The following is a 20536-nucleotide window of genomic DNA, read 5'->3' as shown; positions in this document are numbered from 1 at the left end:
ATTGTGGGGATAGGCCATACCTTACCATAGCTAAAATATATAAAAATACTAATTTCAGGTAATTATCTAAAATACTGACAGTAACCAGTACTAGTGACCCAAGTTTTGTTGTACATGCTGTTATGCAAGTGTCAGAGCCCAACATATATATATATACAAAGAAGAGAGGTATCAGGGAGGGAGATTGTGCCCAAGACATGAAAGAAACCTTGGTTATTCAGAGTTTTAATATAATCAAGTAACTGACTGACTGGTTTCTCTGTGTTATGTTTTTGGTTTTCCTGACTTATTGAATTTGATAGTTCAGTAGAACAGATAATTAGATTTGTGGTATCACAAGAAATAATTCAGTTTTGTGAGTTTATAAACTAGTCTGCTCCTAAAAGATTGGGAAGATTTTCAGACTCAAACATTTCAGTATTTTTATTAATTAAATTGTGCCCAGTTTGTGGTTTTGAAGTTGGGTCCTTCAATAGTTGGGGGTTTTAGGCATCTTGTTATTTACTGTCTCAGTTCAGTTGTCTGAAGTGGATTTAGTATCGTTGATCTTAGTCAACTACAGTGACTTATTAAAGGCCAGTTGAATAAGTAATGGTGTAGAACCCAAAGCTATGTTTTATGCTGGTTTTAAAGTTCTAAAAATGGTACTAAATGTCACTTAAGTTGAACATGAAAATTTGAAAGCTGACGTTATTTAGGTTTCACAGTAAGGATTAAAAACCCATTCAGAAAAACTCTATGTAGTAACAGAGAATAAAATGTTATGTGGTGAATATGCTATTAAAGCATATTTAATAGCATAATACATGTCATTAAGGATTTTATAATTACTATGACTCTTACTGTTACACAATTAAATGTCCAGGGTACTGAAAAGCTGTGAATATCCAGTTTAAGCATATATTAAGAGTGTTTTTCTGTGGAGTAATCTGCTGAAGCACAGTTTATTAGTTCTCCTTTAGGAACAGTTACAAATATGGCTGTGTTTTAGAGGCCTCGCTCTTTGAAATTCTGAATTTTTGAGGCAAAGATACAGAGTTAACACACTATTGTATTTAATAGTGGATAAATAAATATGGAACATTTTTTTTCTTCCATTTTTTAGTGGGAATTAGAGATTGATATATTCATCATGGACATTTCCTATTCACACATAAAATTAAACTGCTGTCTCACTCCAATATCTATAAAAACAGATATCAGGAGTGCTGATTGTTTTATAATCTTGGCCATGCACACAGTTGCCTTGAACCAAACAATGGGAACAGCAGACTGTAAAGCCACAGCATCTGTCTTTATCTTTCTACCAGTGAGATGCTCAAAACAATACTCTTTCTACTGGCCACTCCCACCAAAGCAGTAATAACATAGTTTGCAATCTTAATTGAGCTCCCATGTGCATTTGCTTTTCCAATACATTTAATTACACAATAACATGCTGTTTGTAACAAGATCTCTGCTCTGTTTAATGACAGACAGGACGGTGCACATGTAATGGCTATTAAATATTCCTTTTTATTTAATTATAGATGTCATGTTCCTCTGTTCTACTTCCAGCAGATCCTCCAAATCTTTCACGATATTGTGAAGTTATTGGTTTTGTCATGGACTGCCTTTTGAAGATTAAAGCATAATATTGAGTGTGTAACTAACTGATAATTTTTCTTCAATATATTGTTCAGACCTAAAAGTGATCTTGTGTCCATTTTGCAGATTGGAACTAAAACATGTTAGGAAAAAACAAACAAACAAATAAAAAACAACCAAAAACATTCCAAAACATTTAAAAGTATCTGTTCAAGTTGGACGCCACATTTCGAGAACATGAATGGTTTGAAAACTTTCCATTCACATTGTATTTTGTTATATAAAGTTTTAATTCCCACTTACCTCAGGAGCATTTTTAAGTGTTCAACTCCTTTGAAAATTAGGCTTAGATTAATAAAGAGTTGAGAGGAGAATCAGTAAGTGTGTGAGTTAGAGACATCTCAACACACATTAAAGCAAGATATAACGAACTGAGGAAAATTAACAGAGTTAATGTTGATATTGTTAAAAACTCAGAGAAGGCTAATGCTAGAGTTCACAGGAATAATTTGATTCAAAAATTACATAGCAAAAATACATATAATAATTGTTAGGGAAATAGGGCAAGTAGAATTATATTTCATTGTATAATTATAATGAACATAAAGATAAATGGGACTGTAGATTTTTAGTTCAAAGTTATGCTAACCTTAAAGTACTTACTGGCATGTATGTGAAATTGTTGTACAAGCACAAATTTACAGTATCACTGAATTAGATGGTGGCTCTGGGTTATTTACTTCAAGAGTAAGGGGGGATCATTGTTTGTTGTCCAATAAATACACTGTGGACATTACATGGCAGAAGAAATGATAGCTACATGATAATCTGGCCATATCCAGAGACCACACAGTAAACTGATTCTTCAACCAATCTGAAGACATATACAGCACTCATTTAAAGGTCATCTTTGTTATGACAATGCCTTGAGTAAAATTAGTTAAATTTTGTTTGAGCAGATACTGCCGTTATGGTTCTCCTTTTGACATGGCAACCACTTCCTCTCATGTGTTAGCCAACATTGTGTTTTCCTGTGGGTGCAAGGAGTCCTGAAATCTTTGCTGCTCTTACAAAAGGCCAGTGTTTCTCCCTGGTCTACCATTAGTGATTTTGTATAATTTTTTAGTTTTAGTTAAATGGTTTGTTAGATGTGAGACCTTGCTACATAAGAGCCTTTGGTTTTAGTTCTGATCACTGGGACTCATTCTCTTTTCCGCATTCCTGCATGAGAGATGTTAGCCCATTCTGTGGCCACTATGTTCGTATGGAATTTTTCAGTGTCCCTGTTGCTGGCTTCAGGCATTCAAAGCAGCATGTTACTGCTGCAGCAACTTGATACCATTACACCAGTGCTTAGAATGACAGGAGCTTCAGAACGTAAGTCGATGTTAGTCAGAAAAGTCCCTGGCCAAATATTACAGACCAACAAAAAATAGGAAGATTGGGTGCTCGCCTAGCATTGCATGGAATTTAAACCACAGTGGACAACTACACCATCTTCCTGGCTCCCTGCATTATGCAGGGCTTCATTATTTTTCTCAGTATTCCTGCACTTAAATGTGTCTTTCACAGAAGTACAGTTTCCACCTGAAAGACATCAACAACTGAGACTTCACAAGTCTCCTTGATTTCTTCCTTCCAGTGTCATCAATCCCACATTTTGAAATGTGGTTTTTATTTTACACTTGGGCACGTAGCTTAAGCCTCCAACAAACATTTTTTTTCTTAATATCTGCTTTACATTAAAGAAATATTTAAAGTTTTTTCTCTCTAATCAAATCACAATTACATCTATTTTTGAGACTATTCAACTAAGGTCCTTCAGCTCCCCATGTCAAGAATTTTCTAAAGTCTTCAAATAATCTTGTCATGTTGCTATACTATCTTAAAAATTCCTACTACTTAGAATTACAGACTGCCTGGATTTTTCCAGACGCTACCTTTACTATGCAATGAAGTGAAATTTATATTTCCAAAATATAATTTCAAAGATTTTAAAAACTAATGCTTAATTTCACTTAGATATCTTTGTAGCAGGGATTTTCCCTGAAGTTGATGCATTTTTTGTGAATACTATTTTTTCTGAAAATTATTTTTAATATAATATTTCAGTGAATTCAGAAAGTTCTTTTAATGTGAAGCATCAAAGCAACTTTGTTGGACACCAATACTGTGAAATCTAGAAACAGTCATTTTTCATTCTCAGTTGGTCTATAGAAGAGCTAGGCCCAGCATGCAGCTAGCATACATAGCAGTTTGTGCAGCAGTTTCTGCTTCTCTGAGGTTGTCTTGATACCTTCTTGAGCTTCTGGGATTTTTTCTGGGATTTGGGCACTTCTCTGGGAAACCTGAGGAAACTGAGAGTACCTGCTGCTTCCAGGTAAGGCTAAAGTAAAGGTAGCTTAATAAGCAGCTTCTGATGAACTCTGTCAGCTGTCCTTGATCAACACGTATGTGCAGCCTTTGTTCTAGCTGACCCCTGATTAGGGAGGGTTGAGCACCCTTTTAGCCCATGCCAGGAAGAGGACTATATAACAGCCAAATGATGCAGCAGTTTGTACAGCAATAACAGAAGCAGCCAGTAGATGTGCAGGAGGTTGTGCAGGAGGCTGCACAGGAGTCTATGCAGAAGGGCACAAAGAAGAGGCCAGCAAATTTTCTCTGTCCAGCATATGCATCCTAAAAGGTCATGGTCACAAAGCAGAGGATCCAGGCACTACTGAAGTAGATGTTTGCTGTTGGACTCTTGCACCCAGGCAGCTTCAGATGGAGGACACAGCTCTGTAAGTCTATGGGGCCTGATGGCCCCATACATCGCTTCTGGTTGTATCCAGAAGTGCAGAGGGAAGTGGCTGATGTCACTGCAAGGCCACTCTTGATTATCTTTGAATGGTCATTGTAACTGGGAGAAGTTCCTGAAGACTGGAAGAGAGCAAAGATCACTTGTCTTTTCAAGAAGGAAGATCTAGGGAACCACACATCAGTCAGCCTCACCTCAATCCCTGGGTATGTGATAGAGGAAATCCTCCTGGAAACCGTTTCCAAACACATGCAGGACAAGAAGGTGGTTGGGATTGTCTGCATGGATTTATGAAGGGGAAATTATGCTTGACCATCTACAGTGCCTTCTACAATGAGGTCACTAGCTTGGTGGATGAAAGGTGAGCAGTGGAGGTTGTTGACCTCAACTTCAGCAAAGCCTTTGACATTCTCCCATAACTTTGTCTTGTCAGCTTCATAGACAAGCTGACAAAGTACAACTTAGATAAGTGGACAGTGAGGTGGATTGGAAACCAGCTGAACAACTGGACCCAGAGGCTTGTAATTAGTGACACAAATTCCAGCTGGAGACAAATCACCAGTGGTGTACCCCAGGGCTCAATACCAGAGCCAGTACTGTCCAGCATCTTTATTAATTACCTAACAAATGGGGCAGAAAGTAGCAGAGAAATGGGGCAGGAGGAATCACATGAAGTTCAACAAGGGAAAATGCAAAATTCTGCATGTAGGGAGGAATAACCCCAGGTATCAGTATACGCTAGAAGAAAGCTGTCTAGGAAGAAGCTTTGTGGACAAGAACCTGCTGGACAACAAGCAGACCATGAGCCAGCAATGCACCCTCATGGCAAAAAAAGGCCAACAATATCCTGGGATAAATTTGGAAGAGCATTGCTAGCAGGTCAGGGAGATATCCTTCCCCTTTGAGCAGCACTGGTAAGACCAGGTCAAGAAAGACATGGACTTACTGACGTGGATCTAGCACAGGATCACAAAGTGTATTAAAGGGACTACAGCATCTTTCATAAAAGGAGAGGCTGGGAGCTGGGACTCTTCAGCCTGGAGAAGAGAAGACTCAGGGCAGATCTTATCAGTGTGTATGGATACCTGATGTGAGGGAATGAAGAGAGAGCCAAATTCTTCTCACTAGTAGCCAGTGACAGGACAGGAGGCAATGGGAACAAATGAAAAACCAGGAAATTCTATCTGAACAAAAGAAAACACGTCTTTATTGTGGAAGTGGTCAAATACTGATACCGGTTGCCCAGAGAGGTTGTGGAGTCACCATCTCTGGAGATACTCAGAAGTCAAGTAGACACAATCCTGGACAATTGATCCTGCTTAAGGAGGGGGATTGTGCTAGATGTTCTCAAGTGGTCACTTCCAACCAAGATGATTTTGTGATTTTTATTTAGGCAGCTCTAGCTTATTCTCAGCATAGCTGCCAACAGCTTCATTTTATGGATTAATAGGATGGGGGGTTTTTATGTTTTGTATGTGTTTAAACAGACTGATTCTCCACTGTGGTGGTTTCCCTGGTTCCAGTGATGAATTCAGTTCAAACATTTACAAATCTTTCTACGATACCACAGCAATATTCTTAGCTCTGTATTCCTTGGGAGATTGCAGGTGTCTTGAAGTAAATATTTTTGAAATAACTTCCTTATTTCCAATTGTTGTGTTTATAATACCAAATACTTCACTTAAGAGGAAGTTATTTTAGCATTATCTTAGTAATACATTAAACACATCATAAAACTGAGAGTTTTGGGTTATTATATCTGGTGTTTCAGCATTGATTTCACTAAAATTACCTGTTTGGAGGGACCTTGTGAAATTGCAATATTTGCCTCATGTTAATGATCAGTTACTCTCTGATGTTGTAAGTTTTTTAATCAAGCATGAATAAAATTATTATGACACAGTGGAAATTCTTCCAAAGTAAATGAAGGGGCAGGGAGCTGTTAGATTTTTTTTTTAACATAATTACTTAGAGTGACATCAAAATTAATTTAGATTCAGATTGCATTTATCTGGTTTATAGAATTAAATATTTTTTTGACATAATTTGTTTTCAAGTTCAGTGAGTAAATGTGGTACTCAACCAATTGTAAAACAAGCTTTACAGAGCCATGATAATTACTGCACAGTAGGTCAGGCTCCTGACACAGTGCAAACAGTATTTTTCACAGCTACAGCTCTGGAGTTTTGGAATCTCTTTTAATCTTCTCAGTCCTTCCTGACTTTGATGTAAGTTATTTTTAAGTACGTAAAGCTTCAGATTTTATCTTCAAGATGGAATGCTGTATGTTCCTTCACTCAGGTATTTAATAGTCTAAAAATGCGGAATGTAGAAGAGGGAGATAATTTTCAGGTTTTCTCCAGAATGTTTCTACCTTAAAAGCAAAGTAGATAACCAGTAAGGTAGGTTGCAGCTTAAAAAAAAATAATTATTTTTCCCCCTCTTTGGGATGAAAAAGGGTGTAATTTAGAATGTTGAAGACAGATTTGTCAATTGGAAAAGAGTTGCATCATTTTTTGATTTATTATTTTCCACTGAAGAAATTGCAATCTTAACTTTTTACGGAATAGCAGAAATTATTTCACTTTTAAGATCTCATTTAGAATTTTCAGGTTACCTTCCAAATACTCTATTATCAGTATTTTTTTTTTAATGTCCTTTAGTAAAAGGTGTAGCAAATGAGAGAATGTGAAATTTCTCATCATTAAAAATTAAGGTATTCGTTATAAAAATATCTAAATATAGTTGAAAAAAGTCCACAAGCGATTTTTAATTCAAAATGCACTTCTGTGAATATACTTAAAAAATTGTGATGGCTTTTGTATAGGGATTTGTTGGCAAATTAGGCTGTGGCGTTTGACTACTTGGTACTGTTATGCCTGTTATAAGAACTTTTTTTTATGTTTGTTAAATGCATTTGTGTAATATTATATAGTCTGGCTAGGTGCTCCCTTTTAGCGTTTTATTAATACCAAAATGAAGAAACTAGAGCTTATTGAAAATCATTCCTAAAATTGGAAAGGTAATTTGAGTGCAGGAATGCTTCTGCATTAGCTAGGAGCTCCCTAGTGACTTTTTTTCCAAAACAGGGGATTAGGGTCTTGATGCTCGATTCTTCTTGTGAGCCGTGTTTCTGTGAAAGGCCTTAGAGGGATATGAGGGACAGATTTTCACTTGTTTTCTGCAAACAGCTTAATTTCTTGCCTTCTGGCCTTATTTCCTGTGACTTTATTCAGGTTTAACATGTAATACAGAGGTTAATTTGTAATGCACTGGTTACCGTAATACATCCTCAAGGCCAAGGTTAATAGGATTGAAGAAGGAATTCTGCATTCAAGTCTTAATGCTGTATTACTGAAGTTAAGATGATGTCATTGACTGCAATATAGATTTCCAATTTAAGAAAGAGAATGTTCAAACTATAGGGTTACTAAGGATTAAAAAACCCCAAACTTGTGCAATTGTGACACTACAAAAGTTAATGACAAAATTCTTGTTAACAGCTGTTGTACAGTCAGGTGCTTAAATGTCAAAGCTCTCTAAAAATTGCCAAGTTTTTGGCTAAATACATGATAGAAAGTAAGGACTTTGTATTCAGGCTGTGCATTTGTTGTAGATTTGTAATTTTCACTTTGTGATCTATAAAATAACTGGTTGGGATCCTGGAGAACATTCTCCTGTCCCACAACAAATCAGTAGATGTGCACTGTTGAGTAACTGGGTTGGATGGGTGATTGCTCTGATTTTTGTGATTAATTATGATCTTCGGCTTCCGGATAGCTCTTCAACTGACTTTCTGACTGATAGCACCGTGTGGCGTCTGCCTTCATTCCCCTAAAGTGGCAGTCTGGCAAGGTTTTTCTGGTAAAACACGGAGCAAAGGACTGTCACCAGCTTTGGGCTGGGTTTCCTCTGAGTTGGTTGGAGCTCTGCAAGTTTCAGGTGAACTGTGAGGAGCACTGGGTTGCGACTACAGATGGAGAAGGAATACTGGGAAGTTTATATTAACTAGGCATATCAGCTTGGAGAACTGAGACAAAGGAACACCTCTTTTCTGTGCTCTGAATTAGCATAGGCACTGGGACTTATCTGGCTGCTTGGTGGCAACTTTGGTCACCTGGAGAAACTGTCTTTTAACTGCCCAGAGCTCCACTCACATGGTGTGTTTACGTGCCCAAGGGGTTGGTGGGGTGTCTGTGGGTTGGGCCCTCTAAGATGGGGATCTTTACTTTTCACCTGCCACCTTCTCCAGGTGTATCTGTCCCTTTGTCAGTTTGCTTTTGAGGATTATTCAAGAGAGTCTTAGTTTAGCTTGGCAAAGGAGTTACATAAGCCTCATTCATCTTGCATAATAACTACAGTAGTTAAGACTTTAAAGCCCAGCTTCCTACTTCCTCTAGAACTAGTTCCTGGTTTGAAATGTTATGATGTGTTTGAGGAACTGCTAATGAGCAGTTCCCCTTGAAAATTCACACAGGCTTATTCTAAGAACTTTTCCCTTCATATTCAAGTGTGGGTTCTTTAAATTACTGATTCCATAAATCAGGTCAGCATCCCTACATAACTCTGCTTGATTTTTATCCTGAAATAATCCAGGTCTTATTTTTAGACATTGGGATTAGCGATCTTACTCTTCTGTAGTTAGAGATATGCAAATAGAGGCATGCAACATGATACAGTGGAGGGTTACAATGTAGACTGAATTCTTGCATTGTATGTTGGACCTGCAGCAGTGCCCAGGGCTAGCAGCCAGATTCAGAGCACAAGCTTATGGGAGGTTGCACAGAGCCTCTCTTCTGAACAGCTTTCAATCTTATGTAAAGCAAAGCTTATCAAGTCATTTTGATTAACAGAAAGGGTAAAGGAAGAGAGTAACAAAGAGTGCAGTTGACCGTGCACTTCAGCTAGGCACTTGGCTGGGGTTTGCTGAAGCATATAATCTCATTTATTTTATTTTTAATATTTTGTCCTTTTTGCCCCTAACCAAGCAGTTGTGGAGCCATTTGTGTGTGTATTGTGTGAAGTTTGTCCTATGGAAAAGAGGAAAGTAGCCGACTGTCCGAATTTGTTAAGGGCAGGCATTTCATGAGTCAAGGGGTCAATATTAGTAACATTTAGACAACTTCTTATCACATTACGCCCCCAAAAAAAATAAAATGTATGCACCACAAAGGAAATAACCAGCAACTGGTTTGGTTTTCTTTAGTTATTATTCTAAGTAGCATTAGACAACTTGTTGACACCACCTGTCTTTTTTAAGTTCGTGAAAATGATATTGCATTTTTTATTTAGTTAAAGGAAGTATGTAATGCCTAGAAGTGCTTTAATAGCCTCAATATTTGCTCAGTGAACTCAACTAAGTAAAGGTAATGGGCCTCCTGTGCCAGCTGCCTCCCCAGAGACAGCTGTACAACAGCGAGTACAGCTCTCGTGGGGCTGCCAAGACCTGCTTGAGGTGGGAACTGTGGCTCTCTGCTAAGCCCACTCTATGAACCAGAGAGGACACAGAGATGTTTTCACTTCTTTCTTGCCAGAAGGAAGACTCAGAATCAAACTGTAAATATTTAGTCACAGTCTGGTTCATGGTCTGCTCAAGGCAAGGCCAAAATGGGCTTATCAGAAACATTCTTCTAATTGTGTTGTTTATCCTAACCAAAACATAAACTACTTTACTTACACCCTTACTATAGTATATATTTTAATTTTTTTCATACTGTTGCCAGGAAGTCGTAAGCACGAGTGCTGGCAAGTAGGTGGAGTTGTGTCTATCCCAAACATTTAAATCTCTGTATCTGAAAGGCATTGCTGAAAGGTAATGGCCTTTTACGTATTTCTGCCTTAAAATTAAAATATCAGTTTAGAAGGGTACTTGTAGGGGAAAAAAAAAAAAAGGACTGTTGTTACTCTAGAAAAAGCTGATGCTTCATGCCAATCTGTATGATTGTTCTACAGGTTTTCTTTACGCATAACACACAGTATAATGACCAATAATATAATCATTGGATAAAAGGTAGGCAAGTGTTTCTTCTGTGTTTCACCTGGTAGGAGTTCTGGTAATTCATAAATGAAAGAGAAAAATAACTACCCCTGATTTTTTTTCTTTTTTTTTTTTTTTGAACTGATTTCTCAGAAAATTTGTCAAGTTTTGGCTTTGTAACATGTTATAAATCACATTTATCTCATCTTGTAAATAGAGATAAAATTGCCTTCCCAGCATATTCCATGTTTTCCTGTGTAATTAACACCTCGTTCACAGTTGTGTCTGCCAGTCAAAGCCCTGCCTTCTTCCCCCTGACACTTCCTTGATACTTTGTTTAGACTGCTGAGATTTTAAGTGTCATCCTCAGGATACTTTAAATAAGTCCAAACAGGAAAAGGAAGGTGCTTCAAGAAGTCAACAGTGTAGATCATTATAACTCAGATGGGCTATTTTAAAAGTATGAAACAATTTATGTTTATTTACTAGTTACATCATTACTTCTCGATCTGGTTTTTCATACTAAGTGTACTGTTTTTCGAAAAGGTCAGGAAATACTAATTTCCATCTCTATTTCTGAAGTAGAGATCAGTCCGAAAGTCTAGATCTAGCTAACAACAGCCCCCTTTTCTTGTGCACATGTGCTTTTTCCAGTACCGTGCCCTCTGTCAATCTACTTGGTTGCCCAGTGAATTGCATCAATGAACTGATCAAAGTCAGAAACAACTCTCCTTTTTTGTGGGCTATCCTTACCCCAGATGGATTCCCAGCTTGGGCTCATTGCAGGGCTGTGTGGACAGTGTTACCACCACAGCAGAGGACATGCTGGGGCTGAGTGGTAAGGAGCAGTATAGCCTTGAGCCCAATGTAGGCACCTAGGACCATATGTTGGTTCTGAAAATTTACCCTAAACTGCCCTAGTTACAGCCCTGCATGTGCGAGTACTGGTGGGATTAAACAGCTCAGCACGTAATATATGTCTCAGCTAGTTAAGACCCAGGAATTTGTCACTCCAAATATGCTGAGGTAGTGGTTTTTTTTCATGCTGCCTTTAAAACACACTAACTGACTGAGGACCTTCATACAACCATGGTGGCAGTGTAGATGTTATGTGGCACAGCCTAGTGAATGAAACACATCCCCACAACCCCTGTTCAGTTCTTCAACTTGAAGGGCTCCAAATCCTGCTTCTCAGGAGAGTCCCTAGTGTCTATGCAAGACACCTAGAAGTATATGCAAGACACCTAGAAGTATATGCAAGCTCACCACCCTGGTGAGCTGCAGGGTGGGAAGAAGAGGGATTTTCTACCCTTATTGTCATCATGTTTTCCCCCCAGCACAGATCAAGATTAGTGAAAGGCAGTGTTAGAGTGATTTCCTACAGATCTAGGCTCTCACCTGTAAAGAGGGAAGCTGAGATTTCGCTTTCTGTTCCTTAGATTACTTCTGTAGTTTGTCTGAGATCGCCATTTAATAAAACACAGAAGGAGGCTTAGCAGGAGGGACCATAGCTTACAGAAATACCCCTATGTGCTAATTGTGAGCTGTCAGCAAGCATTTTCATTTTTTAACTTCTTAAGCCAAGTTTTCACCAGGACATCCCCATAATGCTTTTTGTTAATTTACATTTGCCATATGCAAGGGAAAAATTTAGTCTTAATGGATATACTTTTTTTTTTTGCCATCTCACCTAGATATTAGTTGTTCTCAGCTGTTGTTTCTAAAAAATGTGCATCAGATATCAGCTCGGTAATAAAGATGTAAATTACTGTAAATTACTTCCATTTTTATGTTGATCTTGCTAAAAAAAAGCATATGTGAAAACAGCAGTTGTTCAGTCGAGCTCTGTACTAAAAATTTTTAATAGTTACATGGTTTTAGAATCTGAGTGGAAAGTTTCCCATTAACTTAAGTAGACTTTTATGGACCTTAATTTTTAATGCACATGATTTTGCATGTGCATTATATACACAGATGGTAGTAATTGCACAAAGAAGGTGAATTGTTTTTGCAAATAAATCTCTGATTTTTCTGCTTGTTATCATATGCTGGAGAAGAAGGTGTATAAGTGAGTTATATTGCACATATGTATTTACTGTGTATGTCAGGGTGACTACTGCAACACAGTTTAACACCCCAAGCTGTGGTGTATTCAGATAAAATGTAATTTCTTTACACCTCATCGAGATGCTCAGTTTATAGCCCTATCACTGTGCACTCACATTTGAGACATATTTTTAAAATGTGACAGTAAATGTTCCAGTGATGCAAATATAGTTTGTCATAATTATTATAAACAATTCTAAAAGTACTTGCAGTGACTGATACAGAGTGTTCATTTTGGATAGGTTTTGAATTTTTTGCAAAGCAAGGCAATATATCTTTTCTTAGGCAGAATTCTTATTCTAAATCAGTCATTAGCCATAGCATTTATATATGTCTGTTCTTTTTTGTTTCCAGGGAAGACGTGGCAAACCAGGCCCCCCAGGAAAACCGGGACCACCAGGACCTCCTGTGAGTAACTAGCAATGGGAATGGGAAATTTTCAGTCTATCCTGGAATTTGTTAGCATTTTTATGGCAGGTTACCTGATCATAGTTGTGGTTGAAAACAATTAATCCATTTGTACTCTGCTGTATTAAACAGCTACTGTTGCTAGCCTTTTGATGCAACAAAGATAAAAGGATTGGGTCCGCAAATATGAGGGACTATACAGGAGAGAAAGAGCAAGATGCGGACTTCAGTGGAGGAAGCAGAAATTGTCTGGCATTCAAAAAAAGACTGGCCATGTATGCTAAATGTGAATACTGTGCATTCATTCACTTTGCAAAATGCGTGATGCTCTGTAAAAGATGGGATAATTTCTGTCTCAGAGGGGTAATTTGAAAGATGAAGGACTGTGTGAAGCATGTGCCAACTGTCTGAATGGTGGGGAGGATTATACTCAGCACTGGAATGAGCACTCAGCTGTAGTTCAAATGAGTTTACTGAAGAATTAAAAAGATTAAGAAGTACGTGACTCTGTGAAAGGATTTGTAATATGAAGAACTAAAGGGTTTAGCTCAGATCCAAGAGGTTTGGGATTTAATTTTATTTTTTTTTCCTGTAAGAGATACATGATTTCAAATTTGAAGTCAGGCGTGGACGTGTGTTAGTCTAGAATGAGCACAGCCTTTCTTTGGTAGAGGAAGACTTGGTCATATTTGTAAAATTCCCTATATATCGTATTATAAAAATGCTGTTGTGCACGAATACAAAACAGCTGGCTGTTTGTGGATTAAGTAAACTGTTGCTGCTTTACATTCTTAATATTAAACAAGGACTTAATAATTCCTTTTTCTGCTGATCTGAAATAGGTAAAGGATAGCAGTTTATGCATCAGAACATTTGATTCATGCGCTTCAACCTCACTGCAAAGGAAAACTTGTCTTATTTGTAGAGAGGATAATAAAGCATTGCTGCATGAAATACAATGACTAAAATGAAATAGATTACATTTACATCCATCTAAAATTTTATAAATATTTTTTCCCCTTTTTCTTTGCAAAAAGTGTTCAGAAAGAGGAGTTAATGATGGAGTTCGCTTGTCCTGTATAAAACTAAAGAGTTTAAAATTCCTCCCTCTTCTCCTCTACATGTAGTCATATTGAAGCCTTGCTCATTTGAATCTTTTGTACAGTTTCGGCTTCCTAGTATTGAAATAGTACTGCAGACTGCAGGAGTCTGAGCAGAGGAAAGGAGTGATGCAGAATCTTTCATAAAACAAATGGCAAAAAAAAAAAAAAGGAAAAAAAAAAAAGTCAAACCGTGGCAGAGGTCAGTGTTACACCTAATCTGCTTAGCTTTTTGTGAGCCAGTGAAAAGCTGTTTTTCCATTACAGATTTCTGCCATCACAGATTTGCTGGCAGGTCAGGCTTGTGAAGATGTATGATCCTTGACAGATATACCAGAAATCTTGAGTAGAAGCTAAATTGCACTTTTATTACTGAGACCTATTTCAGATTTTCTTTACAGCAAATGGAAAGCTCAACTTTGTCAGCATAGCAGCATCCATACAAGGAGCTCTGTATGGGTACCGTAGCCTAGCGCTACATATCAGAAAAGCATTCCTCAAGCAGCCATGGCCTAAATATTGGTTAAAAGTATTTGTTTCTGACTATCTTAATGCAGTCCTTTGGATACAGCTACACCAGCATCTTGTGTTCATCTTCCAAGACTGATCATATAATACATAGAAAAAGCATGCTCTAGAAGCAGTAATGCCTGCTAATGTGCATTGTGAGTATCCCCATGTTTAAATTGCTACAACCTGTACATACCAAAAAGACATTCACATGATCTATCATTCCTCGTCTCTTTTTCAAGGCTATATTGTGCTTCTAGTTACCTCTTCTAATAGTAAGTAGTGGCAGCTTCCTTGTGCACATGGATGTATTGTTGGCCTTTACTTTGGCCTTTCCAAAGTGCAACAGAATATTATACCTGCAGGGAGGTTGCTTTTATAAGTTTGGCATATGCAGGGTACAAAATGCTAAAGAGATCGACTGAACGTGTAAAAATTAGCAAAAGTAAGTTTGGTGTTTGGTTGGTGTTTTGGAAGAATACCAAATTTATATTTGAGAAAAGGAGATTCAGTCAGTTTATAGGGTAGCTACAGGACACACTGCGTGTTTGAAATTAATAAATTTACCTAATTTATTAATCAAATTATGCCATGGCATTAAGTACTTAATGTAGAAATTAGAACAGCCAGCTGTTCAGTAAGGACAAAAACAAAGCTAGGAGAAGGGAAGTTCTGCCTCCATGAGGAGGAAGTTGGTAAACAGGGTACAATGCCCAGAGGATTTGGTATAAACACATTCCTAAAAAAAAGTGTGTGCAGGGAGGGAGACCACATTCTGAACAGTCAAAAAGGACAACTGGACACTACGAAGTGGTGTGAGTTTTGATTGAAGTAATCATATTTTACCTATTTTCTAACCCTCTTTCAATACCTCACACCTTTTTTTTCCTGAGCTAATTTCTGAGGGACTTTTTTTTCTTTACATCCAGTAAAATTGATGTTTGCAGTGACTTTCTAGTCCCTTAACATCATCTGCCAACAATCTCATGTCTTTGGTTAACAACCTATGTCAGTGTTACAAATACAGATAGATTGGCAACTGGCGATGAAACTACGCAGGTGAAGTGGGACTCTATGCAACTTATACCAGGTATCCTCTCTTTTGCATCATTTTTCTCTTATCCTTTCTTTTATGTTGTGTTTTCTCTTTGGAGCAAATCCTGTGCCCACAAAAGGCAAGGGGTCAATGAGGATTTTTATTGATGGGTTAAAAAAAAATTTTCATCTATACAGATGATGTTCCTCCTTTGAGTATTTTTTTAAAGTTTATTAAATGTTACAGACTTTCAAAGTGTTCTGTTGTTCCCTTCTGGTTCAGAATTCATGGTTTGCATCCTTGCTGTCTGATGTTAGTTTTGAGTGCGGTTCTGTTATTTCGATACAAAATGTGTGCTTGTGCTTGTCTCACTCCAGCAGGTAACAGTTTATGCTGAAAACAAGGAATCCAAACGGGTTAGGTAGAACAGCAGCTCCCTCTAGTGCTTTTTGATCCTTTCTCCCCTTTTAAAGAGCCTGGAGAGCAGTTTAAAGCTTCTGTTAAATACAGTCTTCATTTCACTCTCAGAAGCATTCTGAAAATCACGATTGTGAAATCAAAATCTCTGTACCCTTCAAATTTATTTCATACATTTTCTTGCTAGCATGTTCTTCTAAAGTCTTCTGACAAAGATACTGTCTCTTTCACATGCTGTTTTCCTGCTCGGCGTGGCTCTTCACTGAAATTGAAATGCTGACTTTATGAAAGAAAAAGAAATACTATGATAGTAGGATGCTGTGAGGTTGTAAGTACAGCATTTTGATCTGGCTTCAGAACAGAACTGATAGTTTTCTTCTGCCGCAGCTGCTAACAAAAATATCTACAGGATGTAGCAATGCAGAAGGGGTTACCAGCAGACTGTAGCTTATTTTGCACATGTATAATGCATTGGCTTTCTAGTTTCCACGCCATTTTTTTTTCTCCCGAGTGCTTAAAAGCAAATGTATGGAAGGTATTTGAACTTAGTATTTATGTGCTGGTGGCCTAAGGATGTGCAGGCCCACTTCTGCAGTCTTCACTGAGGCAAAATGCTTTTCTGGTCTTGGGTTGTAGAATTACTACGTGTTTTTGTGTAGTGTTCTGTTAAGAGCAGATAATTACTTTTTCTATTGATCTTGCTCAGAAAACAGCTGTATGATGTCTGGCACATTATTGTCAGGTGTGGGAGGTTTGGGGTTGGGGATTTTTTGTTGTTGTTTTATTATTATTATTATTACTTTTGCATGAATCAGCAGCTCGGTATTTCTATTTACATAGGTAGGCTGGAGGACAGAGAAAAAGAGTTTTACTGCTTTCTCCATTGAGGATTAACTTTATCTTTTTATCTTTTCTATCCCAATTTTCTCTGTCTCTGCTGGACTGTTATGAATGGAAGAACTCCATTTCTCAGTAGTTCCCATTATAGTAGGACATCAGATTGTTTTTAAAATAAAAAGTGTCAAGCTAGAATTATGCTACAGACTTCCACCAGTATAACAGTGTTCTTTGGGGTGAGCCCAGGTCTGGCTTTTGCCCACTGTTGCTGTTTGGCAGAAAGGAAGTGCTATCAGCACTGTTTTTTAAAGGTAGGAAACATGAGGACTGCCTGGTTTGGCCAGGTGCCATTTGCCTAAGAAGCTGTCTGTGGCAGAGGCAGGAAAGAAGCTTTGGGTCTGCTAAATCACAGGCTAGTAAAGTGCAATCAGGATTGTTTGTCCTCTTAAGTGTGCTGTTTTCTACCAATATGTCCAAAGTTATTCTTTGCAACCAGAATATGTTTATTTCACAATTGCTCTAGTCTTTGAAGCTATCACTCAGTTTATCATTTACCTTTGCAAGGGGCTGAACTTGGTAGCTTTTATCTTCACAACTATTTTTGCTAGGAAGATTAGCTTTGTTACTCCTTAAAGTCTTAAATTAAAATAGGGTTTCAGTTTTGTTTGCATGTGAGGCAATGGAGAAGTTCACAGACTACTTCTGTGAATAAATTTCTTCATTTAATTCCATACGCTTCTGGTCTCTTGTTATTCAGTGTGTATGTCAATGCCACCAAACTAGTTATCTTAAGTAGCCAGCAGTTCGCCTTAGAAATCTCATTTCCATTGCCTCAGGAAATACTGTCATTTCTCTACCAATATTTTGAAAATGAATGAATGTTATCAGTTAATTACAATAAACAGAAAATTAATGCAATGATAAGTGAAAATTGTCAGTAGCGTTTCTGGTATTCCTGGACTTTCAGCTGCTTTTTAGAAGAATATTGGAAATGCTTACACAGTAAGATGGGAATGGCTGGCAAGGGTTGGTCATATTGCTTATTTCTATGCATTTAAGTTTTTAAAATCCATATCAAAATGTAATTTATTATATGTATTCTATTCTGGTAGACATCACGCCTTCATCATTCTTTCTGTTTGCTCTTTGGAATAGTTATACAATATTGCACATCTGCACTGATGAGTTTCATGATTATTTGTGTTATAGTGATCAGAAAAACAGTATTTTATTTTAATGGACAGGCACACATCTGAATAGATGGATAAAATGATTACAGTTAGTCACTTGCAGTGCTGTGTTCTCCAAAATGGTCTGTTCTTGATGTGCAACCAGTGCAATTTAGTTGTTACACCTTTTACTGCATGGACTGCGAGATTGGGTAGACTTTTTCAGCAGTCTCATCTTTACAGAAATGCAAATGAACTATAAAAGTTAACGGAGAAAAATATAAACCCCAGAAATTTCACAGTTTGAAGCTATTTCCTTTTAAGCACCTGTGCTTCTATTCCTGCCTTGTCTATAGAAATAACATCCAAAACCTGTTTGTAATTTTGGAAAACAATCAGGATACATTTTCAGTTCTTTTCTTATTCATACAACTGTACTCTTTGTGTTTTTCACTTCCCTCAATTACACAACTTGATACTAAAAAATAAAAAAGAAACCCCACTCAAGTGAGCTTGGAAGTGGCAGATGTGCAAAATTCTCATTCCAAAGCTAGAAATTGCCTGTAAAATAATTCTTTAACTCCTGTTAATTTCATCACTTCTTCACTTGCAAGCCAATACTGCTGATTCCTTTTTTGTCTGTAGAGACACCTGAGTGGATTATGTATGCATCTGTATTAGCGGAAAGAAACAGTATGGAAGGGAAGAAAGACCAGAGTTTAGGAAAACACCCTTGAATAAAAGTATTTGCTGTTGTTGTACACTGGTTTTATTAATTTTATTTTAGAAAGAGTGATGTAAAGATAAAATAATTAAATGTATGTCGGATATTGAAAATGGAAAGACTAAAACCAGAGGGGGAGTGTTTTACCTTTGGTAACACAAAGGCTGTAGCATAGTCAAGAATGCAACCCAAATGCTGTAAGTTCCCTTGACTGCCTAAGTCATGAGACAGTTCTCGGGGTTTTTGAGATTATGTTTGTTTTTCAAAACCGTTACATGTACAAAGGCTTTCCAGTTTGTCAAAAATTGTTTATTTGATGTACAAACTAATATCTGAGAGGTTGGGATTGGTGACAAATACACCATTCAGTCCTTTCTGGGTTGTATGGTTGCAGCAGTTTCATATATGGAAAAACCGTAAAGGGAACAACATGGTGGGAAATGAGAAGGGAGAAAGAATTCTTTTTTTTTTAGCTGCCTGCAGGATTAAAAAATCCTGCAATGCTTCTAGATTCAAGGATTTGACGCTGTAGGGTTAGAGAGTTGACGGCGAGGCATCTAATAAGTAGGCACTGTCAAACGTAAAAGTTCTGCCATTAACTTCAGAAATAAGAGTTGAACAAGCATCTTAGGCAAAATGTCATAATATTTTAAGTACCGCTATCTTTCTGTAAAAATGTAATCACAGTAAAATACATAGGATCATATTTCATAATTTAGTGGTGATGTCTCAACACACCTGTTGTTCTGGTGTGCTGCGATAATGTTCTGCCGGGTCTTACTGATTTATTCATCAGTTTTAATAACTTTTGCCTGTTTGACTTTAATTTGGGTTTACCATCTTCCTAGTTTTTATCCCTTCAGACTCCATGGGAGCTTTGTGACTGCCTCTCTTTTATTACTTAGTTTCCATCAGATTGAGGTTCGTTTTCCCCAGGGAAGTAGTCTGGTTAATCAAAATCATGGTTCTGTTTCTCATCTTTTTGAAGCTCAGTACCTCAAGGGAGGTACTTTTTACTGGTAAGGAGAGCCATCAGAGTTTCACAGAATGATCTACATGTAGGAAAACTTTGGGGTTTTGCCAGTCTGTGCATTCTTACAGAGCAGATGCATTTTGCCGGAGAAGGCTTTGCTGTCAGAATGCAAATCATGACCTACCTCATTTGAATGCTTAGTCAGAAAACATCAAAATATGATTACATAGGAGCCAAAAGATACCAGGGGATATTAGCATCTTCTATGTACATGTGAAATTATCAGATATGAGGAATGCCACCTGTGACAAAATCATTGCTGTCCCTTTCATCATCGTCCCTGAATTGCCTGATGGTTTATACAGCAGCAAGTCTGAAGTAATGAACAGTTGAGGTCCTCCTTAGAAAAGTATAGTAATGGGTTATTTAGCTTATATTGACCCAGAATATGTAGCGTTTCAGTATTTTCCTTGGATCTCTAGCTGAAATCAGTGGATAGATTCCATTTTTCTAGGAACACTTTGGACTCTTGCTGCTGCAATAAATTTGAGAGCATTTCTTGTTACGTAGGTCTTAAAAATATTGTTGTTTTCAATTGGTTATCTTGACCAACTCGTATCTTGGGCGAGAGGTGGTTTTGAGCCATGACTTCCTCTAATAGTTTTACAGATCCTTTAGCATGAAAATGGGAGACATTTTCAATAGATACTTATGCTGAAAGCGTAGAAAGCCATTTTCTTGTTATGATGCATAACACCAGAATATTTCTGTCATAAGTGTGATGCATGTATGGTAACAGTGCACATAAAACAATTAACAAAGACCTTATACAAAATTAAGGTGTGCAATAAAAACTCTGACATAGTATCTCTAACTGATAAACCACCTCCAT

At 37.5% G+C, this 20536-nt stretch overlaps 1 protein-coding gene across 8 annotated transcripts in view; it reads left to right on the top strand.

The window, feature by feature from the left end:
- Positions 1 to 20536, top strand: part of COL19A1 (collagen type XIX alpha 1 chain) — a 189847-nt gene that overhangs the window by 109238 nt on the left and 60073 nt on the right. For all 8 annotated transcript variants that reach the window (XM_030490407.1, XM_030490405.1, XM_030490403.1 and 5 more), the window contains one exon: positions 12825 to 12878. In XM_030490407.1, coding sequence (XP_030346267.1) covers positions 12825 to 12878 — 54 coding nt within the window. The remainder of the gene's footprint in view (positions 1 to 12824; positions 12879 to 20536) is intronic.

The sequence above is a fragment of the Strigops habroptila genome, chromosome 6, assembly GCF_004027225.2.
Source record: "Strigops habroptila isolate Jane chromosome 6, bStrHab1.2.pri, whole genome shotgun sequence".
NCBI lineage: Eukaryota > Metazoa > Chordata > Aves > Psittaciformes > Psittacidae > Strigops > Strigops habroptila.
This window is presented reverse-complemented; position numbering and strand designations above follow the sequence as displayed.